The 15,270-nt window shown below is 57.7% G+C and overlaps 5 protein-coding genes and 1 long non-coding RNA gene across 15 annotated transcripts; 5 read left to right on the top strand and 1 right to left on the bottom strand.

Annotated features, from left to right (window-relative positions):
- Window positions 1-4: 4 nt before the first annotated feature.
- On the top strand, window positions 5-2,785 carry Nudt22 (nudix hydrolase 22). 3 transcript variants are annotated; one of them, XM_046445401.2, is made up of 6 exons: window positions 5-119; window positions 499-994; window positions 1,456-1,554; window positions 2,003-2,100; window positions 2,238-2,331; window positions 2,612-2,785. In XM_046445401.2, exons 1-6 carry the CDS (start codon window positions 43-45, stop codon window positions 2,711-2,713), a joined length of 966 nt encoding a protein of 321 aa, XP_046301357.1. In that variant the 5' UTR covers window positions 5-42; the 3' UTR covers window positions 2,714-2,785. The 3 variants fall into 3 exon arrangements, with proteins under 3 accessions (XP_046301357.1, XP_046301358.1, XP_046301359.1); XM_046445402.2 differs by lacking the exon at window positions 5-119 and adding an exon at window positions 120-136; XM_046445403.2 differs by lacking the exon at window positions 5-119 and adding an exon at window positions 198-348.
- LOC124093153 (uncharacterized) lies at window positions 2,757-6,279 on the bottom strand. Its single transcript, XR_009226867.1, has 2 exons — window positions 5,845-6,279; window positions 2,757-4,187 (listed from the first exon to the last, which is right to left on the bottom strand). It is a non-coding gene; the product is annotated as an uncharacterized LOC124093153 (long non-coding RNA).
- On the top strand, window positions 3,565-6,481 carry Dnajc4 (DnaJ heat shock protein family (Hsp40) member C4). Of its 2 annotated transcripts, none has more exons than XM_058579535.1 (6): window positions 3,565-3,698; window positions 4,423-4,516; window positions 4,971-5,155; window positions 5,245-5,406; window positions 6,098-6,184; window positions 6,276-6,481. In XM_058579535.1, the coding sequence occupies exons 1-6, from the start codon at window positions 3,565-3,567 to the stop codon at window positions 6,382-6,384; spliced, it is 771 nt and encodes a 256-aa protein (XP_058435518.1). In that variant the 3' UTR covers window positions 6,385-6,481. The 2 variants fall into 2 exon arrangements, with proteins under 2 accessions (XP_058435518.1, XP_058435517.1); XM_058579534.1 differs by having other exon boundaries at window positions 5,242-5,406.
- A 447-nt stretch (window positions 6,482-6,928) lies between these two features.
- Window positions 6,929-10,153, top strand: Vegfb (vascular endothelial growth factor B). 4 transcript variants are annotated; one of them, XM_046445398.2, is made up of 7 exons: window positions 6,929-7,071; window positions 7,634-7,676; window positions 7,984-8,180; window positions 8,370-8,482; window positions 8,628-8,663; window positions 9,003-9,137; window positions 9,744-10,153. In XM_046445398.2, the coding sequence occupies exons 1-7, from the start codon at window positions 7,012-7,014 to the stop codon at window positions 9,763-9,765; spliced, it is 606 nt and encodes a 201-aa protein (XP_046301354.1). In that variant the 5' UTR covers window positions 6,929-7,011; the 3' UTR covers window positions 9,766-10,153. The 4 variants fall into 4 exon arrangements, with proteins under 4 accessions (XP_046301354.1, XP_046301352.1, XP_046301355.1 ...); XM_046445396.2 differs by having other exon boundaries at window positions 8,902-9,137; XM_046445399.2 differs by having other exon boundaries at window positions 6,933-7,071; window positions 8,370-8,443.
- A 1,925-nt stretch (window positions 10,154-12,078) lies between these two features.
- Window positions 12,079-14,996, top strand: Fkbp2 (FKBP prolyl isomerase 2). Of its 4 annotated transcripts, XM_046445392.2 has the most exons (7): window positions 12,152-12,223; window positions 13,284-13,302; window positions 13,469-13,637; window positions 14,151-14,263; window positions 14,383-14,429; window positions 14,742-14,777; window positions 14,855-14,996. In XM_046445392.2, the coding sequence occupies exons 3-7, from the start codon at window positions 13,473-13,475 to the stop codon at window positions 14,914-14,916; spliced, it is 423 nt and encodes a 140-aa protein (XP_046301348.1). In that variant the 5' UTR covers window positions 12,152-12,223; window positions 13,284-13,302; window positions 13,469-13,472; the 3' UTR covers window positions 14,917-14,996. The 4 variants fall into 4 exon arrangements, with proteins under 4 accessions (XP_046301351.1, XP_046301348.1, XP_046301349.1 ...); XM_046445395.2 differs by lacking the exon at window positions 13,284-13,302 and having other exon boundaries at window positions 12,079-12,223; XM_046445393.2 differs by lacking the exons at window positions 12,152-12,223; window positions 13,284-13,302 and adding an exon at window positions 12,672-12,810.
- Window positions 12,251-13,166, top strand: LOC124093145 (translation initiation factor IF-2). Its single transcript, XM_046445389.2, has one exon. It carries the CDS (start codon window positions 12,369-12,371, stop codon window positions 13,164-13,166), a length of 798 nt encoding a protein of 265 aa, XP_046301345.1. The 5' UTR covers window positions 12,251-12,368.
- Window positions 14,997-15,270: the final 274 nt, after the last annotated feature.

Genomic DNA, 15,270 nt, shown 5'->3' with positions numbered 1-15,270 from the left:
CGGGCTACGAACCCCACGGGCCCAGGACGCCAGGACCCGCCAATGAGAAGCCTTGGAATAAAGGGGCGGGCACTTCCGCTTCGGGGGAAAGGGGCGGAGCCTGCGGGCCCAGCTGGCCGGTAAGTTACTAGCGCCGGTGAGGCTGGAGGTTCCGGATTTGGGAGGGGTCCTCGCGCGTCAGGGGTTGGAGGCAGGCTCTCTGGGATTGGGGACTTGAGCCTTTGGGGGACCCAGAACCTTTGGGTTATAGAGATGCCCAAGAGTCTTAGGGATTTCTGGCAGCACGAGACGTGGGCACCCAGCGGGCTCAGGACTCTTGCCCGGATGATAGGACTCCAGCTACCCAAGGCAAGGCCAGGGAGGTTCAGCGAGGTTGGTGGTACCCCAAGAAGATATGTGTCCGAGGAGGCCAGATGCTTGGGCCAGGGGGTGACTGTGTGACACCCCACCCTGCCTCCACCCCACGGGTGACAGGCCTACCTGTGTCCTCCCCCATAGCTGCCCTGTCCAGGCCATGGATCCTGAGGTATCCCTGCTGCTTCAGTGCCCTCCTGGGGGGCTGCCTCAGGACCATGTAGGAGTGGAGCTGAGCCCAGCCCATGACCGTCGCCCACTACCAGGAGGGGACAAGACCATCGCTGCCATCTGGGAAGCCCGGCTACAGGCCCAACCCTGGCTCTTCAATGCCCCCAAGTTCCGCCTGCATTCAGCTACACTGGCATCCACTGACTCTCCTGGTCCACAGCTGCTTCTGCGCCTGGGCCTTACTTCCTACCAAGATTTCCTGGGCACCAATTGGGCCAGCTCAGCCTCCTGGCTGCAACAGCAGGGAGCCATGGATTGGGGTGACAAGCAGGCCTATCTGGCAGACCCACTGGGGGTGGGTGCCGCACTAATCACAGCTGATGACTTCCTTGTCTTCCTGCGGCGCTCTTGGCAGGTGGCCGAGGCCCCTGGGATGGTGGATGTCCCTGGTGGGCACCCTGAGCCTCAGGTGAGGTGCCAGGCTGAATACAAATGCAAAAAGTCCCAGACAGCTCAGGGGAGCTGGAGTGCTAAGCCTTTCCTTCTGTTTTCTTCATACCTTAAAGGGAAAATTGGCCTAGTGTTTAACTGAGTCACCCCTGCTGCAGCACCTTCTCAGAGGGCTCCCCCAGGAGTAACTATCCACCTCTGTTGCCCACAACCCTCTCACATTCCCAATCTGCAACAGACCTGTGGGGAGGCCAGGAAACATGGGGGGGAGGAGAATGGGCAGAGGAAGATGTTTCACCCAACCCAACCCCCTGTGTGACCTATTCCTAAATTGGACCTCTGGTTGTCCATCTGGAAAATGAAGGGCCTAGGGATCACTAAGACTCTTACACTGTGTCTACCCAGGCCCTCGGGGCCAGCAAGTGGGAAGACAGGGTGGGAAGAGGATGGAGAGCAGAGGCTGAGCCTGACTTCTCACAGGCTCTGTGCCCTGGTGACAGCCCCCAGCACAAGGACCTCCCGGGGGAACTGGTGGTAGGAGAGCTCTTCTCCAGTGTCCTACAAGAGATCTGTGATGAGGTGAGTGAGGAGTGTTGCCCTTCACTCATGATGACATGAAGGAAGTGGGTAGAAACTGCTAGAATTCCATAGGTCTGGGTTGGAGGGAAGGTCTGCTGGTATTGAGGGAGCGGGGCATAATCAAAATGGAATTCTAGTTGTTAGTTCCCTAGGCCTCAAGTTCTTCCTCTTTCCAGTGGAAACAATATTGTTGATTCAAAAAGGAGTAAATGGGAATCTGTTACTAAATTCACTTCCCTTGAGTGAAGAGATTTCCCTAGGTAATCTGTTCAATCTCTTTGCTTCTGATTTTCCCATCTGTAAAATTAGCAGCTCAAGATCTAATATTCTGATCCAGGAAACTTGTTCTATGAACCATAAAATATTGTACAAGGGTAATAGGCAGTTCTCTATGGAGAGGGGCAAGGATATGGACAGTGGACATTGACAGGTGGGACCCCCTCCCCAGGTGAATCTGCCGCTGCTCACCCTGAGCCAACCCCTGCTGTTGGGCATTGCCCGAAATGAGACCAGCGCCGGCCGTGCCAGTGCCGAGTTCTATGTCCAGTGAGTGGGCTCTGGGACACAGGATCTTGAATCCTGGGGAAGATGGGTGGAAAGCATTGGGGATGTGACAGTTGGGGTTCCATAGGGATTCTACAGGACTGAGCTGCTCCCCAAACTATCCTCATGTCCTTGCCCAGGTGCAGCCTGACTTCTGAGGAGGTGAGGAACTATTATCTGAGTGGGGGACCTGAGGCCCACGAGTCTACAGGAATCATCTTTGTGGAGACACAGGTGCGGGGTAACTTTCTGCATCTTGCTTGGACTATAGGGTTAGGGCCTGCAAAGAAATCTGGTGATGCATGTCTGGTGGGTGGGACTGGCTGGTACAGGAGACTCCCAGGTTTATTCCAAAGTCACAAAAAGAGACTCTCCTCCAAAGGGAAAGGCCCAGGGAACATGGTAAGTCCTCTTAACATGTCTCCCTATAAACAGTGCTGTGCAGAGGGCTCTGAGGCTCAACCCCAACAGGAGACAAGGGCTAGATGTGTGGGTCTCACTGTCTTCCCCACAGAGAGTGCAGAGATTGCAGGAGACGGAGATGTGGGCTGAGCTCTGCCCCTCAGCCAAAGGCGCCATCCTCCTCTACAACCGAGTTCGGGGAAGTCCCACCTGAGTTAATGTAGAGTCCCAGCCCTGGGGGACTGTCATCACAGCTCTGAAGACAATAAAGAACTTTATTCTTGGATTCCATTGGCATTCGCTGTTTCCATGACAGAGGGTTCGCTGGGAGAGCCCTGGGTGGGTGAGACCGAACGCGTCATAGAAAAGGAAAAAAAGAAAAACAAACACAAAAACACATCAGCTCGGCCTCAGTTTTCTCCCCCTGCAAGGGGGGATGAGAGATGTGCCTCCCATGCCAAGACAACGCGGGGTGGAAGCAGCTCTGTGAAACGTGCCTCGCTGCTGAGCAGACCAAAGCCGTCTCCGCGGCACCGAAGGGCTGCGGCTGGGCCAAAAGGCTCGTTGAGGGTCGGGCTCAGCCCCTCCTGCCGCCCGGGACTGGGGGCCCGCGCATTTCGGCAGCTCCGGGGACCTCCGCTAAGCGGCTCGGGCTGCAGAAAGCCGGTCGAGGGGCCGGGGGCGGGGTTTAGCCACACACTCGCACCTTCCGGTAAAGTGGGCGTGGTCTGAGTCTAAGCCAATGAGAGCTCGGGGGCGGGACCCGCGGAGGCGCAGGAAATGGCGGCGACTGCGGAGTTCGTAAGTGGAGTGAGGGCGGGACTTGGTTGTGGTTCCTCCCTCAATTTCCTTCAATCACTCTGGGTGGTTCCGGGGGTCCAGACCTGTAAGCCAGAGCCTGGAAAGACCTGGAGGCAGGGCCGGGTCCAGACATGGGGGACTGACCCTGAGGTAGGAGGCCGCCCCCGGGCCTGCCTCGATCTTCTTTTGCAAGAAACCCCTGGCCAGGCTCCTTCGCTCTGCCCGAGCCGCGAAGAGTTTGATATCTGATCGGATCTGGTCTCAATGCACCCCTCTTGGTGGGCTCCTTTCCCCAGCTGTCCACCCGCCGCCATGCTGCCCCTGTTGCCCCTGCGCCTGTGCCGGCTGTGGCCCCGCAGCCCTCCCACCCGGCTCCTCGCAGCGGCCTCTGGGCAGCGGTGAGTTGGGCTCCTGGGGCCCTCGGTTGTTCAGCGGGTTTCTGTTGAGGGCCTGCCCAGCTTAGGCGCTTCTTTGCTTGCTGAGATAGATACCTTGCAGTCTTGTCTTAACCCTCACTTTCAGGTTGAGGACATTGAGAATCTCATCTGAGACTGAGATGAGCCTCAAGGTCATCAGCGAGTTAAATGGGAGATCAGAAATTTGAGCCCAACAAAACCCCAATACTCTTCCCATAACTCCACTGGTAGTCAAGCATAACTCACAGAGGTGGGGAAGTTGGTTACAAAGATGCAGATTCCTGGGCCCTGTTTTGGAGGTTCCATCCTGGAGGAATGAGATGGGTCTTCAGAAGCACCTTTGTCGTTTTTGAGAGGGGGTCGTCCTATGTTGCTCAGACTGGCCTTTAACTCCTGGGCTCCAGTGATCCTCTTGCCTCAGTGTTTCTAACTGGGATGGCAGGCATGTGCCACCATGCCCGGCTTGGGAATCTGTTTTAAAAAAACGTTCAAAGTGTTTGTGATGCAAGGATCTGAGGACTACACTTAGAATCCTGATTCAGACCATCCCTGAAACACTCCGAAAAAGAGGGATGGTCTGAGGACAGAACTGTCTTGGGAACTGCCTGAACTCTCTTCAGCTCCTTCCTAGTGACTGAGTTGAAGGGTGTGGCCCAGGGAGGCTGGGATGGCAGGGAAGGGTACCTGTTTGGGCCTCTATCCACAGGTCTGGCCCCAGGAATTATTATGAACTATTGGGCGTGCATCCTGGTGCCAGCGCTGAAGAAGTTAAACGAGCTTTCTTTACCAAGTCCAAAGAGGTACTAGTGCTCCCAAGGCGGGGAGAGAGGAAGTGGAAGTCTGAGCCGAATAGGGGGGTCACCCAACTTCCTAGGAGTAGGCCTGTGTCTCTGACTGGAGCCCCATTCCTTCAGCCTGCCTGGAGGGTGGGTGCTGTACTCAAGGATCTGCCCAGGTAGGAGGCAAAGCTGGGGGCACAAGACATCAATGTGCCTGATGAGCTTACTGTCTGCTCTTGAGAAACCTGCACCAGGGTATTTGGAAAGGAGGATGGCAGGTGTAGAGGGCTTAAATGAGGAAAGAGGGCTGGAGTCTGGGCTTCTTGACTCTTTGGCCTTCTAGAAGGGTGGGTCTTCTGGAGGGTTATTACAAAAGAGGGTCTCTGGGATTGATGTGAGCCCTTGTGGATCATCAGGATGGGAAGTGGGAAGGGTCACTGAAAGGGAGATAAGGGGAGTCCTGCCTTGCCTCTAGCTGCACCCTGACCGAGATCCTGGGAACCCGGCCCTGCACAGCCGTTTTGTGGAGCTGAATGAGGCATACCGTGTGCTCAGCCGTGAGCAGACCCGCCGCAGCTATGACCACCAGCTCCGTTCAGCTAGCCCCCGCAAATCTCCAGGGACCACAGCCCATCCCAAGTCTGCCCAACAAACACAGAGGTACAGGGGTCCTGCCCCTGCTTGCCCACACTCCCAAGTCTCCTGGAAAGCCATATCATCACATTGTCCCTTCCTTTGTCTTCCAGCAGCTCCTGGGAACCCCCCAATGCACAATACTGGGCCCAGTTTCATGATGTAAGGCCACAGGGGCCCCAGACGAGGCAGCAGCAGTACAAACACAATCAGCGGGTCCTGGGGTACTGCCTCCTGCTCATGCTGGCTGGCATGGGCCTGCACTATGCTGCTTTCAGGTGCATCCTTGTCCTCCCCAGGGTGATGGGCAGAGGGTAGGAGGGTGGTGAAGCCACTCTGGTTATCGAGCCAGCTACTGCACCCTATGTCCTGTGTGCTTGTCTCCCACACTAAGCATTTCATGAAGTCAGTCTTTGGAGCCTTCCTTTACTTGATAAAGGCAGCACTGCATGACAGGCTAATGTTGTCATTTTCAGTTTTTCATAATTTGAATATAAATCTTTGATGCTGGCTGCCAGGGGGGCTGGAGCCAACCAAAATAGGCATGAGAAGCAAATGCTTTGTGACAGCCTCACCAGCGACTGTCTTCATTTGGCAGCTGTGGCCTCCCTTCCACTCTCTCATGCATGCCTTGACATGGATTTTTCTATTAAAAAGATGCCTTAAGGCCCCCTGCCACCTCCAGCAGCCTGCCTAGTTCAGAGGAGGAGTTGAACCTTTCTAGGATCCTGGGAAGAGCATCCCTGTGTTCAGAGCTGCTTCACCACTTTCAGCAGGACAGAGACTTGGGTTCCATTGCATCCTGGATGGGCCTCTGCCACTCTGTGCCCCTCTCCCCACCTGTCACAGGCACTGTTGGGGCAAGGTTTCCACAGACGTAAAACAGAGAGAGACCGTGGAACAGGGTGGAGGAGGGCTTCAGGAACTGCAGGAACTGGAGTATCAGGGTTAACACCAAAGGTCTTGCAGGAAGTTGGAGCAGATACACCGGAGCTTCATGGATGAGAAGGATCGGATCATCACAGCCATCTACAACGACACGCGGGCCAGGGCCAGGTCTGTCCCTGCTCTATCCTGCCTCTGTTTCGTGTCCTTGTACTACTGTCCTGGATCCCTGACCCTAACTCTCAGGTGCTCTCTCCTTCAGGGCCAACAGAGCCAGGCTCCAGCAGGAGCGCCGGCAAAGGCAGCAGCAGCCGCTACCCTCTGGGCATCCCCAAGGTCCAGGGATTGTGCCTCCCAGCACCGGCCCCTGAGGGGCTCACCTAGATGGGATCTGTACTGTATTCCCTCCTTGCGCCCCGCCCAAAACTCCGCACTCCCCAAGACGCGTGCAATAAAGTGATTCTTAGATCTCCGGTCCCGCTCGCTCCTTCAAGCCCAGCGCCCCCCGCCCGGGCCTCGCGCTGGTACAGCGCCCCGCCCAGTGGGTTCTGGCGGCGGCGACCAGGGAGGCCGGCCCCCTGGGCGGCACGTCCCCTTTCCCCTGAAGCGGCGGGAGGGGGTGTGTGGAGGGGGCGGGCCCCGCCGGCGCCTCGCCCCCCCCCGCCCCCGCCCCACGGCCCGGTGGGGAGCGCGTGTCTGGGTCACATGAGCCGCCCGCCCGCTAGCCCGGGCTCGGCCCCCCGCCGCCCCCGCCGCGCCCGCCGCCCGCCGCCGCCACCGGCCGCCCGCCCGCCCGGCTCCTCCAGCCGCCGCCGCTGTGCTGCGCTGCGCTGCCTGCGCCCAGGGCTCGGGAGGGGGCCGCGGAGGAGCCGCCCCCCGCGCCCGGCCCCCGCCCGCCGCGCCCGGGCCCGCGCCATGGGGCTCTGGCTGCCGCCGCCCCCGGCGCCGCCCGGCTAGGGCAATGCGGGCGCCCCCGGCGCGTGGCCCCCGCGGGCACCATGCGCCCCCTGCTCCGCCGCCTGCTGTTCGCCGTGCTCCTGCAGCTGGCTCCAGCCCAGGTACGTGCGTCCCCAATATCCCGCCGGCCCGCCGTGCCCTCTCAAGGTTGGCGGAAGTGGAGAGGAGCCCAGCGGCCTCTGCCGAGGGGATCAGCAGGTTAGGCCTCCAACTTGAGCAACGTGGGGACCCCCGGCGGCCCGGGCATCCACCAGGAGATACCCCTCCTCCAAGGCCCGCCAGTCCAGTTCTGGAGCCACTCCTCCACCCCACCCCATCCCCTGGGTGCTGTGGGGGGCGGAGCTGCTTCAGTGCCCACAAGACCTGGTTGGGCGCCCACTGTGCCCGCTCCTGACCTGCAACACCAGAGCAAGCCTGGCTCCAAGGCTTGGAGGAGATTTGATGGCACCGGTAGGGCGCATCTGGCGGGTCTTGGGCCAGGGCAGGCCCAGGTGGCCAGGAGACAACAGGTAAAGCTACAGTGGAGGCCCTAGGAACGAGGAATCTGGAAAGATGTCAGTGAGGCCGTGAAGCCTCCTGACTCAAGGGCAGAGCCCTAGGGATAGTCACAGGACTACTTTCTCCTGGAGGGCACCTTGGGTCCAGGTCTTTTCTTCCCCACAGGCCCCTGTCTCCCAGCCTGATGTCCCTGGCCACCAGAAGAAAGGTAATTGTTACAATAATTTCACACAAGCCAGTTCTAAGGAGTTGTCACATGCACTGATTCTGGGCTCCTGGTGTCTATCATCATGTGAAATCAAAACTCCCCTGTAAGATGCAAACTATCCGTTTCACAGAGGAGGACACTGAGGCAGAGGGGTTACTTGACAATCATGGGTGGGAAGACAGGTTAAGAGGGTAGAGGGGGTTTGCTAGTGGAAGGTGGCTGTGACGACGTGGGAACTGGGGAAACAGCTGCTGGGAGCAGCTGCAGGAAACCCAGTGGGGATTAACCCTTGTGGGTCTGCCCGCAGTGGTGTCATGGATAGACGTGTATGCTCGTGCCACCTGCCAGCCTCGGGAGGTGGTAGTGCCCCTGACTGTGGAGCTCATGGGTACTGTGGCCAAGCAACTGGTGCCTAGCTGTGTGACTGTGCAGCGCTGTGGTGGCTGCTGCCCTGACGATGGCCTGGAGTGCGTGCCCACCGGGCAGCACCAAGTCCGAATGCAGGTACCAGGGCAAACGGGGCAAGCAAGTTGGGGGGACACTAGTACTCTGGGAGCTGAGCCAGCCCAGAGACTGGAGGACAGGAGGCTGGGGGTTGGTGGCCAGGCCCTGGCTGTTGGATGAGCTCTTCTCTCTCCAGCCCCTTTCCTGTCCCCCTCCCTGCTGTGTCTCCCATTCTTCTCCTGAGCACAGATCCTCATGATCCGGTATCCAAGCAGTCAGCTGGGGGAGATGTCCCTGGAAGAACACAGCCAATGTGAATGCAGGTGCCAGCCAGGCCCAACTTCTGAACTTGCAGAGTCCAGGCATGGGGGTGTCGGGCGTGGTGATACACCACGGTGGGGACCAGGTTTCTAAGAGTGGAGCCTAAGATAGGCCTGGGATCTTGGGCAAGAGAGCAGGATGCATGAATTTTCTGACCCTGTTCCTCTTTGTGCCTTCTCTTTCCAGACCAAAAAAAAAGGAGAGTGCTGTGAAGCCTGACAGGTGAGTCCCTTTGGGCTCCTGCCGAGCTGGGGTAGGAGCTCAGGCCCGGCACTCAGAATATAATATGTGGTGGCCAGGGAGTGCAAGAGCCAGTCAGGAAGCTGTGGTCCCCTCTTCTTCCTCCCACTTGGTTCCCCTGTCCATTTTCTTCTGCTCCTTGAATCTGTGCCTTCTCTCCAACCCAAAGTCCTGGGAAGACTCTTCCTTCCCGCCCCAGACATGTCGCTTCTCCTCCTAGGGCTGCCACTCCCCACCACCGTCCCCAGCCCCGCTCTCTTCAGGGCTGGGACTCTGCCCCTGGAGCACCCTCCCCAGCTGACATCACCCATCCCACTCCAGCCCCAGGACCCCCTGCCCACGCTGCACCCAGCGCCGCCAGCGCCCTGACCCACGGACCTGCCACTGCCGCTGCCGACGCCGCAGCTTCCTCCGTTGCCAAGGGCGGGGCTTAGAGCTCAACCCACACACCTGCAGGTGAGGGTTTGTGGGGTGGCACTTGATTGGGAAGGCATCAAGGCCACATCCTGGAGCAGGTCCAGGGCGAGCCTGCCGGTGGGAGAAGGCCAGGGAAGGGGAAGCTGTTGAGCGCGTTGAACAAACATTTACCAAATGTCTGCTGGCACTGGGATCAGCAGGAACACAGCTCGCGTCAGAGTCGGAACTCATACAGGGGAAAGGTGGTGCCAGCATAGAATGCTAAGGGTGGCAGTGGGGCACCTGACATATCTGAGGTGTTAGTCAACTCCTGGAGGAGGTGACATTTACCTAGAATGGAAATGAGGAGGATAGTGGCAGAGGTCTGGGCCTTCCTAGAAGCCTATACCACAGACATTTTCCCCATTATATGGGTGCTGAGCAAACGGGATATATTGGAACCCCTTCTTCACCTTTTTCCGCGGTGTCTCCCACCACCCTGTTCCACACTGAGGTCATGGGATGACATAGGCCAGGCTGGGGGTAGAGGGATTCCTTGGAGATTCAGGGGAGAGTAGGGTTCACAGGAGGTCACAAGGGAGTTCATCAGGAGGAGCTGGGGCTGCATTCCAGCCCTCACAACCGATCTGTTCCTTCCATCTTCAGGTGCCGGAAGCTTCGAAGGTGACACATTACCTTTCAGACTCAGTGGGCCACTTGCTTCACAGGCCACACCCCAGTGGGAGAAGAGAAGAGCCTGGGGAGAATAGCCCAGCCCCAAGTCCTGGAATCTGCTTTAGGACCTGGGCTTCTCAGAGGGCTTTCCTGCCATCGTTTGTCTCCCAAGGCTGCCATCTAACAAAGTTGATGAGGAGACTTGGCAGGAGCAAGAGGGGTCACATGCCAGCTTGGGGGGATGGGGTGTTGTCTCAGTTTTTAACTAACTTGTGCAACTGATTGTCTTACACCTGGCTCTTGCCTCCCCTAAGAAGACCCCAACCTCTGCAAATAATGGGCTTTGATACAAAAACTGTGACCCCCCACACACACCCTGATAAAAGAGATGGAAGGAGCTATCCCTGCCTGTGTCACTGTTTGTCACTGTGCAGACTGACTGGTTGGGTTAGGAGTATCTGTATTACTCACTGCCTGCTAGACCTTGAGCTCGTCTTGTGTCATGCAGATGGAGGCAGTGGGGCCCGAGCCCCCACAGCAGATCCCAGATAGCCAGAACCATGGATTCAGCACATTTCTTGTCCCCTGCTTATTACAAGGGTTCTGTCTTCTATGGTTAATGAACTTGAAGTTGGACCCAGATCTGCTGAGTGACCTTGGCTCCCTCTGCCCATTTTTTTCTGAGTCTCAGTTTCCCCATGGGCACATGGAGGGAACAGTGGATTTCTGTGTTTGGGGCCCCCTAGACTCCAGACAAAATCTGAGTCTTGTGTTCACCTGATCATTTTCCTGTTAGGCTCTAAGGCTACCATCTGTCCTGTCCTTCACTCACTTCTGCCTAAAAGGAAAGTACCAAAGTTTTGTGGCTGGTGGGCTCCTCTCAACTCAACCCACACTATCTTCTCCACCTTCACCTCCTTGGCACCTTCGTGCTCCCTCATCTGTGGCTACATGAGACTCCTGACTTGTCTGAACCAAGCTCAGCACCCACTTTTCTTCCTGTAGCCTTCAGTGCCCAGGGCTGGGTGGCAAGGCAATGGACCCAAAGTCAGTGTTGGGTACCAATGTTTTGCCTTGCTAAGGCACGACATCCAGAGGCAGAGTTAACCCAAAGCAGATAGGTATTGGGTCAGAGGGTGTACTCATGGTCTTAGTGGGCCCAAGAAAGAAGTGGGTTAAACCGTAAGAAAGTTCCTGGGGCTAGAAATGTGGCTCAAGCGGTAGCTTGCTCGCCTGGCATGCGTGCGGCCCGGGTTCGATTCTCAGCACCACATACAAACAAAGATGTTGTGTCCGCCGAAAACCAAAAAAAAATAAAAATTCTCTCTCTCTTTAAAAAAAAAAGAAGAAAGAAAGTTCCTGAATGTGATTACTGCTTATAAATCATTTCATTAGCTGTGAGGTCAATTATGCCATAGGCCAGTTAGAGTGGGACAGATGAGGATTAAGGCCCTAGAGCTACCACTTCTGGGTCCATTTAGTCCCACTAGACATGGATGATGCTGCGCTTCACCTCCTGGCTCACTCAATTCTTAAGGTCTGTGTCATGATTTTTTTTTTTTCAACTGAAGAAATGGACTTAGGCAAATTGGCCTGGAAATTAGGCCTTAAGTATTTCCCTAACACCAAACACTGCACCTAGGTTTAGCTGCTTCTCAGCTACAGGTTGAGCTACTTGTTGATTCCACCAGTTGGGCACTAGTGGGTGATGGGGTCCCTGAAAATTAACTTTGTCCTGTAGGAACGGGCCCAGCCAGACTACTGCAGTCATGACCCGGCGCTCTCTTGGTGCTCGCTCGGTGTGCACAGGCAGGTGGGCATAGATGCTGTAGGAGAGGGGAGGGGAGGAGCCTTCAAGAACTCCAGGGCCTGGCGCTGCACATTGTCCCAGTCCTGCAGAGGCCCGTGGGGTGAGTGTCATCAAGCCCATCTACCAGGCGAAGGAAACCGCTCAAGGTCACACAGCCACAACCAATGGCAGATCTGGACTTCAAGCCCGAGTGTTACTCTGAAGCCCAGTTCTTCCCACAGGAGTGTACGAAGAGGCCAGTGGCAAGCAGGATTGCTGTGGAAGAGGCCAGGGACTTCAAGACCTCCTGGGGAACCCATGACTGTTTGACTATAACGTCACTCTGACCCTTTTTTTTATAATTTCTTTTTGATTTTTTCTCTTTTGACATACATGACAGTAGATGTATTCTGACATATACATGCATGGAAAATGTCACTCTGACCCTTTCAGAAGTCATTTTGACCGAAACTAAAGGACTACAACTCCACCGGAAGTGACGTATAAGTCACGTGGCGACATGGGAGGCGGAGCCAGGGGAGAAGCGGCGCTCGGGGGTGTGGCAGCGGGTTTCGTATGGTCCAATAAAGGAGGGCGGCGTGGCCTGGCCTGCAGCGACTTGGACGCGCCTGCGCAGAGGTGGCAGCACGACCGGGGTTGACTCCGGGGGCGCGGCGAGGAGGTGAGCGGGGGCCACAGCCCGGGCTGGGGGGAGCCGGGGTGCAGGAGGGCAGGCTGGATCAGGCCGGGCAGAAGCGGGCCGGGGCTCCGCGTGTCAGCGAGGGATAGGTGACGAGGAAACGGGCTGGGGTCGGAGCTGTCTGGAGATGCCGCAGGGGGAGGGTTCTCACGCCGCACGGGGCGGAGCCCTGGAGCTCGGGGCGGGACGTGGAATAGAAACGGGTGGACCTTCCGAGCGGGTGCGGGTGGAAGGCGGAGCTCGGGGACGGGGGGTAGAGCTAGGACGGCTGGGGGGCGGAGCCTATCCCTTGGAGGAGGAGCTGGAACAGGTGGAAGGCGGAGCCTCGGGTTCGGAGACCGAGGGGGACGGAGCCCAGGCACTGGGGGCGGGGCCTCAGCCGGTGAGTGGCGTGGCTCCGGTTCAGGAAAAGGGGTCTAGTTCGGCTGAGGGCGGAGCTTCAGGGCCGGGGGCGGAACTACACTCTCTAAAGGGCGGAGCCAAGGAGCCAAGCGAAGGGCTAAACCCGAGTAATGGCCCGGGGCGTCCACGCGGGGGCGGTCTCCGTGGTGGCCGAGCCTGGGGACGCGGTAGGCCAAGAACTCCCCCGGGAGAGGTGGTATGGGTGGAGCGGGCTCGGCGGCCAGCCGACACCGGGCCAGTCTGGGTGCCTCGGAGGCCCCCCAGGGCGCAGAGCTGGGGTGGAGCCTCCGGAGGAGGCACAGGGCCAGGCTGGGGGGTACCTCCGGAGGACCGGGCCTCCCCGGAGCCACCCAGTGGGGATGTGTGGGTGCCTCGGGGCCGACCCCCTGCAGCGGCCTCAGAGGTGTGGGTGTGCTGGGCAGGGGGCAGCTGGGTGTGGCGTGAGTGGGGCCGCTCAGTCGGGGCAACTGGTGTGCAGTCAGATAGGGTCTGGACTTTGCGTAAAGGGACGGGTGGGAACTGAAGAGCAGAGGTGGGGACCGCGAGGGAGGGAAGGTCTGGGGGTGAGCAAAGGGGCGGGGCCCTGGCTGCTGTGGCCTCCCCTGACCCCCTCCCCTCGCTGCTGGGGTCCTCATCCAAGCCCCCTTCTCACTGGACTGGTAAGTGTGGCCGCGGAACCTTGGGGGAGAGGGTGGTGACCCGGGACAGGGGGGTCCCCAGGGGCAGGCAAGGTTTCGCTGGGGGTGGAATCCTTTCGGTATCTGGTGGTGCTCCATGCCCTCCCCACCCTCTTCCCGGTCTGTCGGTCGGGGTCTGTGCCCGCAGAGACATGAGGCTGAGCTGGATCCTAACAGTACTGTCCGTCTGCCTGAGTGCCCTGGCCATGGCCACGAGGGCCGAGGGCAAACGGAAGCTGCAGATCGGGGTCAAGAAGCGGGTGGACCACTGTCCCATCAAATCGCGCAAGGGAGACGTCTTGCACATGCACTACACGGTGGGTGAGGGGCGGAGCTCCTGGGAGTGGGTGGGGCTTCCGGGGACCTGGAAGAACTTGAGTCTGGTTTCTTCCCCAACCAGATGGGTGACATAGGGCAAGTCCTTTCTCACATATAAGTACATTTTCATAGTTCTTTCTCATCCTTCACTGTTTGCTGCCCAACTGGACACCAGAAGGATTCTTTTTTTGTATTGGGGACTGTACCTAGGGGCACTAAACCACACCTCCAGCCCTTCAGGGCCACTAAGTTGCTTAGGGCCTTGCTAAATTGCTGAGGCTGGCCTTGAACTTGTCATCCTCCTGCCTCAGATTCTTGAGTTGCTGGGATTACAGACCCACACCACCATACCTGGCCACCAGCAGATTTTTTAGAATGAACTATAAGCAACACCAGGCTCTGTGCCCTTAAGGTCTATGGCCACAGTGCTATGGGGGCAGGCCTGATGAAGGGCAGGTGAGGAGGGGGATCAGGAGTGGTTTCTGCTCACAAGTCTTCCCATGGTTCCACAGGGAAAGCTGGAAGATGGGACGGAGTTTGACAGCAGCCTGCCCCAGAACCAGCCCTTTGTTTTCTCCCTTGGCACAGGCCAGGTCATCAAGGGCTGGGACCAGGGGCTGCTGGGGTGAGTCTGGGGTTGGAGGGATGGGGTGTGCATGGCCATGATCTAGGAGGTGAGCTGTGGGAGGCAAGCCCCACCAGGAGCCTGGGTATTGCCCTGGCTGAGCATGTGTTCTCCTGCAGGATGTGTGAGGGGGAAAAGCGGAAGCTAGTGATCCCATCTGAGCTGGGTAAGAGTCCCTGTGGGTCTTTTGGGGGAAGGGTGAAGGTAGCTTCAGCCTCACTGATCCCCACCCTATCCATTCACTACAGCACATGCCTCCTTCCAGTCTGGCTGTGTCCAGCAATGAAGACAGGGCAAGGCTTGGGCGTTCAGCTATAGTGCCCATCCTCTGTCCTCTAGCAGGCCTGTGGTATCCCTTCCCGTCTTCATCTCACCCTCCATTTCTGGCCTTGCTGCTGCAGGAGCACTCCTCTCTTTGCCTGAGTTATTAGAAGAGAACGTGGCACAGCTCACTTTGTTTCTTGTGTGTTTTTGACAGGGTATGGAGAACGGGGAGCTCCCCCAAAGATCCCAGGTAATAACCCTTCCTACCACCCCACCCACCCTCTCCCTGGAGCCCAGGTTCAAGTTTAACCCTACTTCTCCCTCCAGGTGGCGCAACCCTGGTGTTCGAGGTGGAACTGCTCAAGATTGAAAGACGTTCAGAACTGTAGCCAGCTGCCATGGAGGGGCAGAGGGTGGGGGGCCATCAGGGACCAAACTTTAAAAAACAAAAAAATCCTTAAAAGCCCAAGGAGTGAACCTGTGTTTCTTTGTGGGCTCTGAGAGATTAAGACGTAGCTTCAGGGCTGGGGCATGGTCAGTGGTGGAGTGCTCGCTTAGCATGCTCAGGTCCCCTCAACTCTGGCTTCACAAAACAAAAATAAAATACCATAGTTTAGCCTCTCCCTTTTCCGGGTATCTCCCTACCCTGCTCTCCTTTCTGACTGCAGAACCTTGGAGGTCTAGGCTCAGTGGCATGGTGACCTTGCCCAGGGGAAATAGTGTTCACATCTGTCACCAGCAAC

The sequence above is a fragment of the Marmota monax genome, unplaced genomic scaffold (assembly GCF_021218885.2).
Source record: "Marmota monax isolate L192 unplaced genomic scaffold, Marmota_monax_Labrador192_F-V1.1 WCK01_AAM20220418_F8-fsc00038, whole genome shotgun sequence".
Classification (NCBI taxonomy): domain Eukaryota; kingdom Metazoa; phylum Chordata; class Mammalia; order Rodentia; family Sciuridae; genus Marmota; species Marmota monax.
Note: the sequence above shows the minus strand (reverse complement) of the source record. Positions and strands in the feature narration are given on the sequence as shown.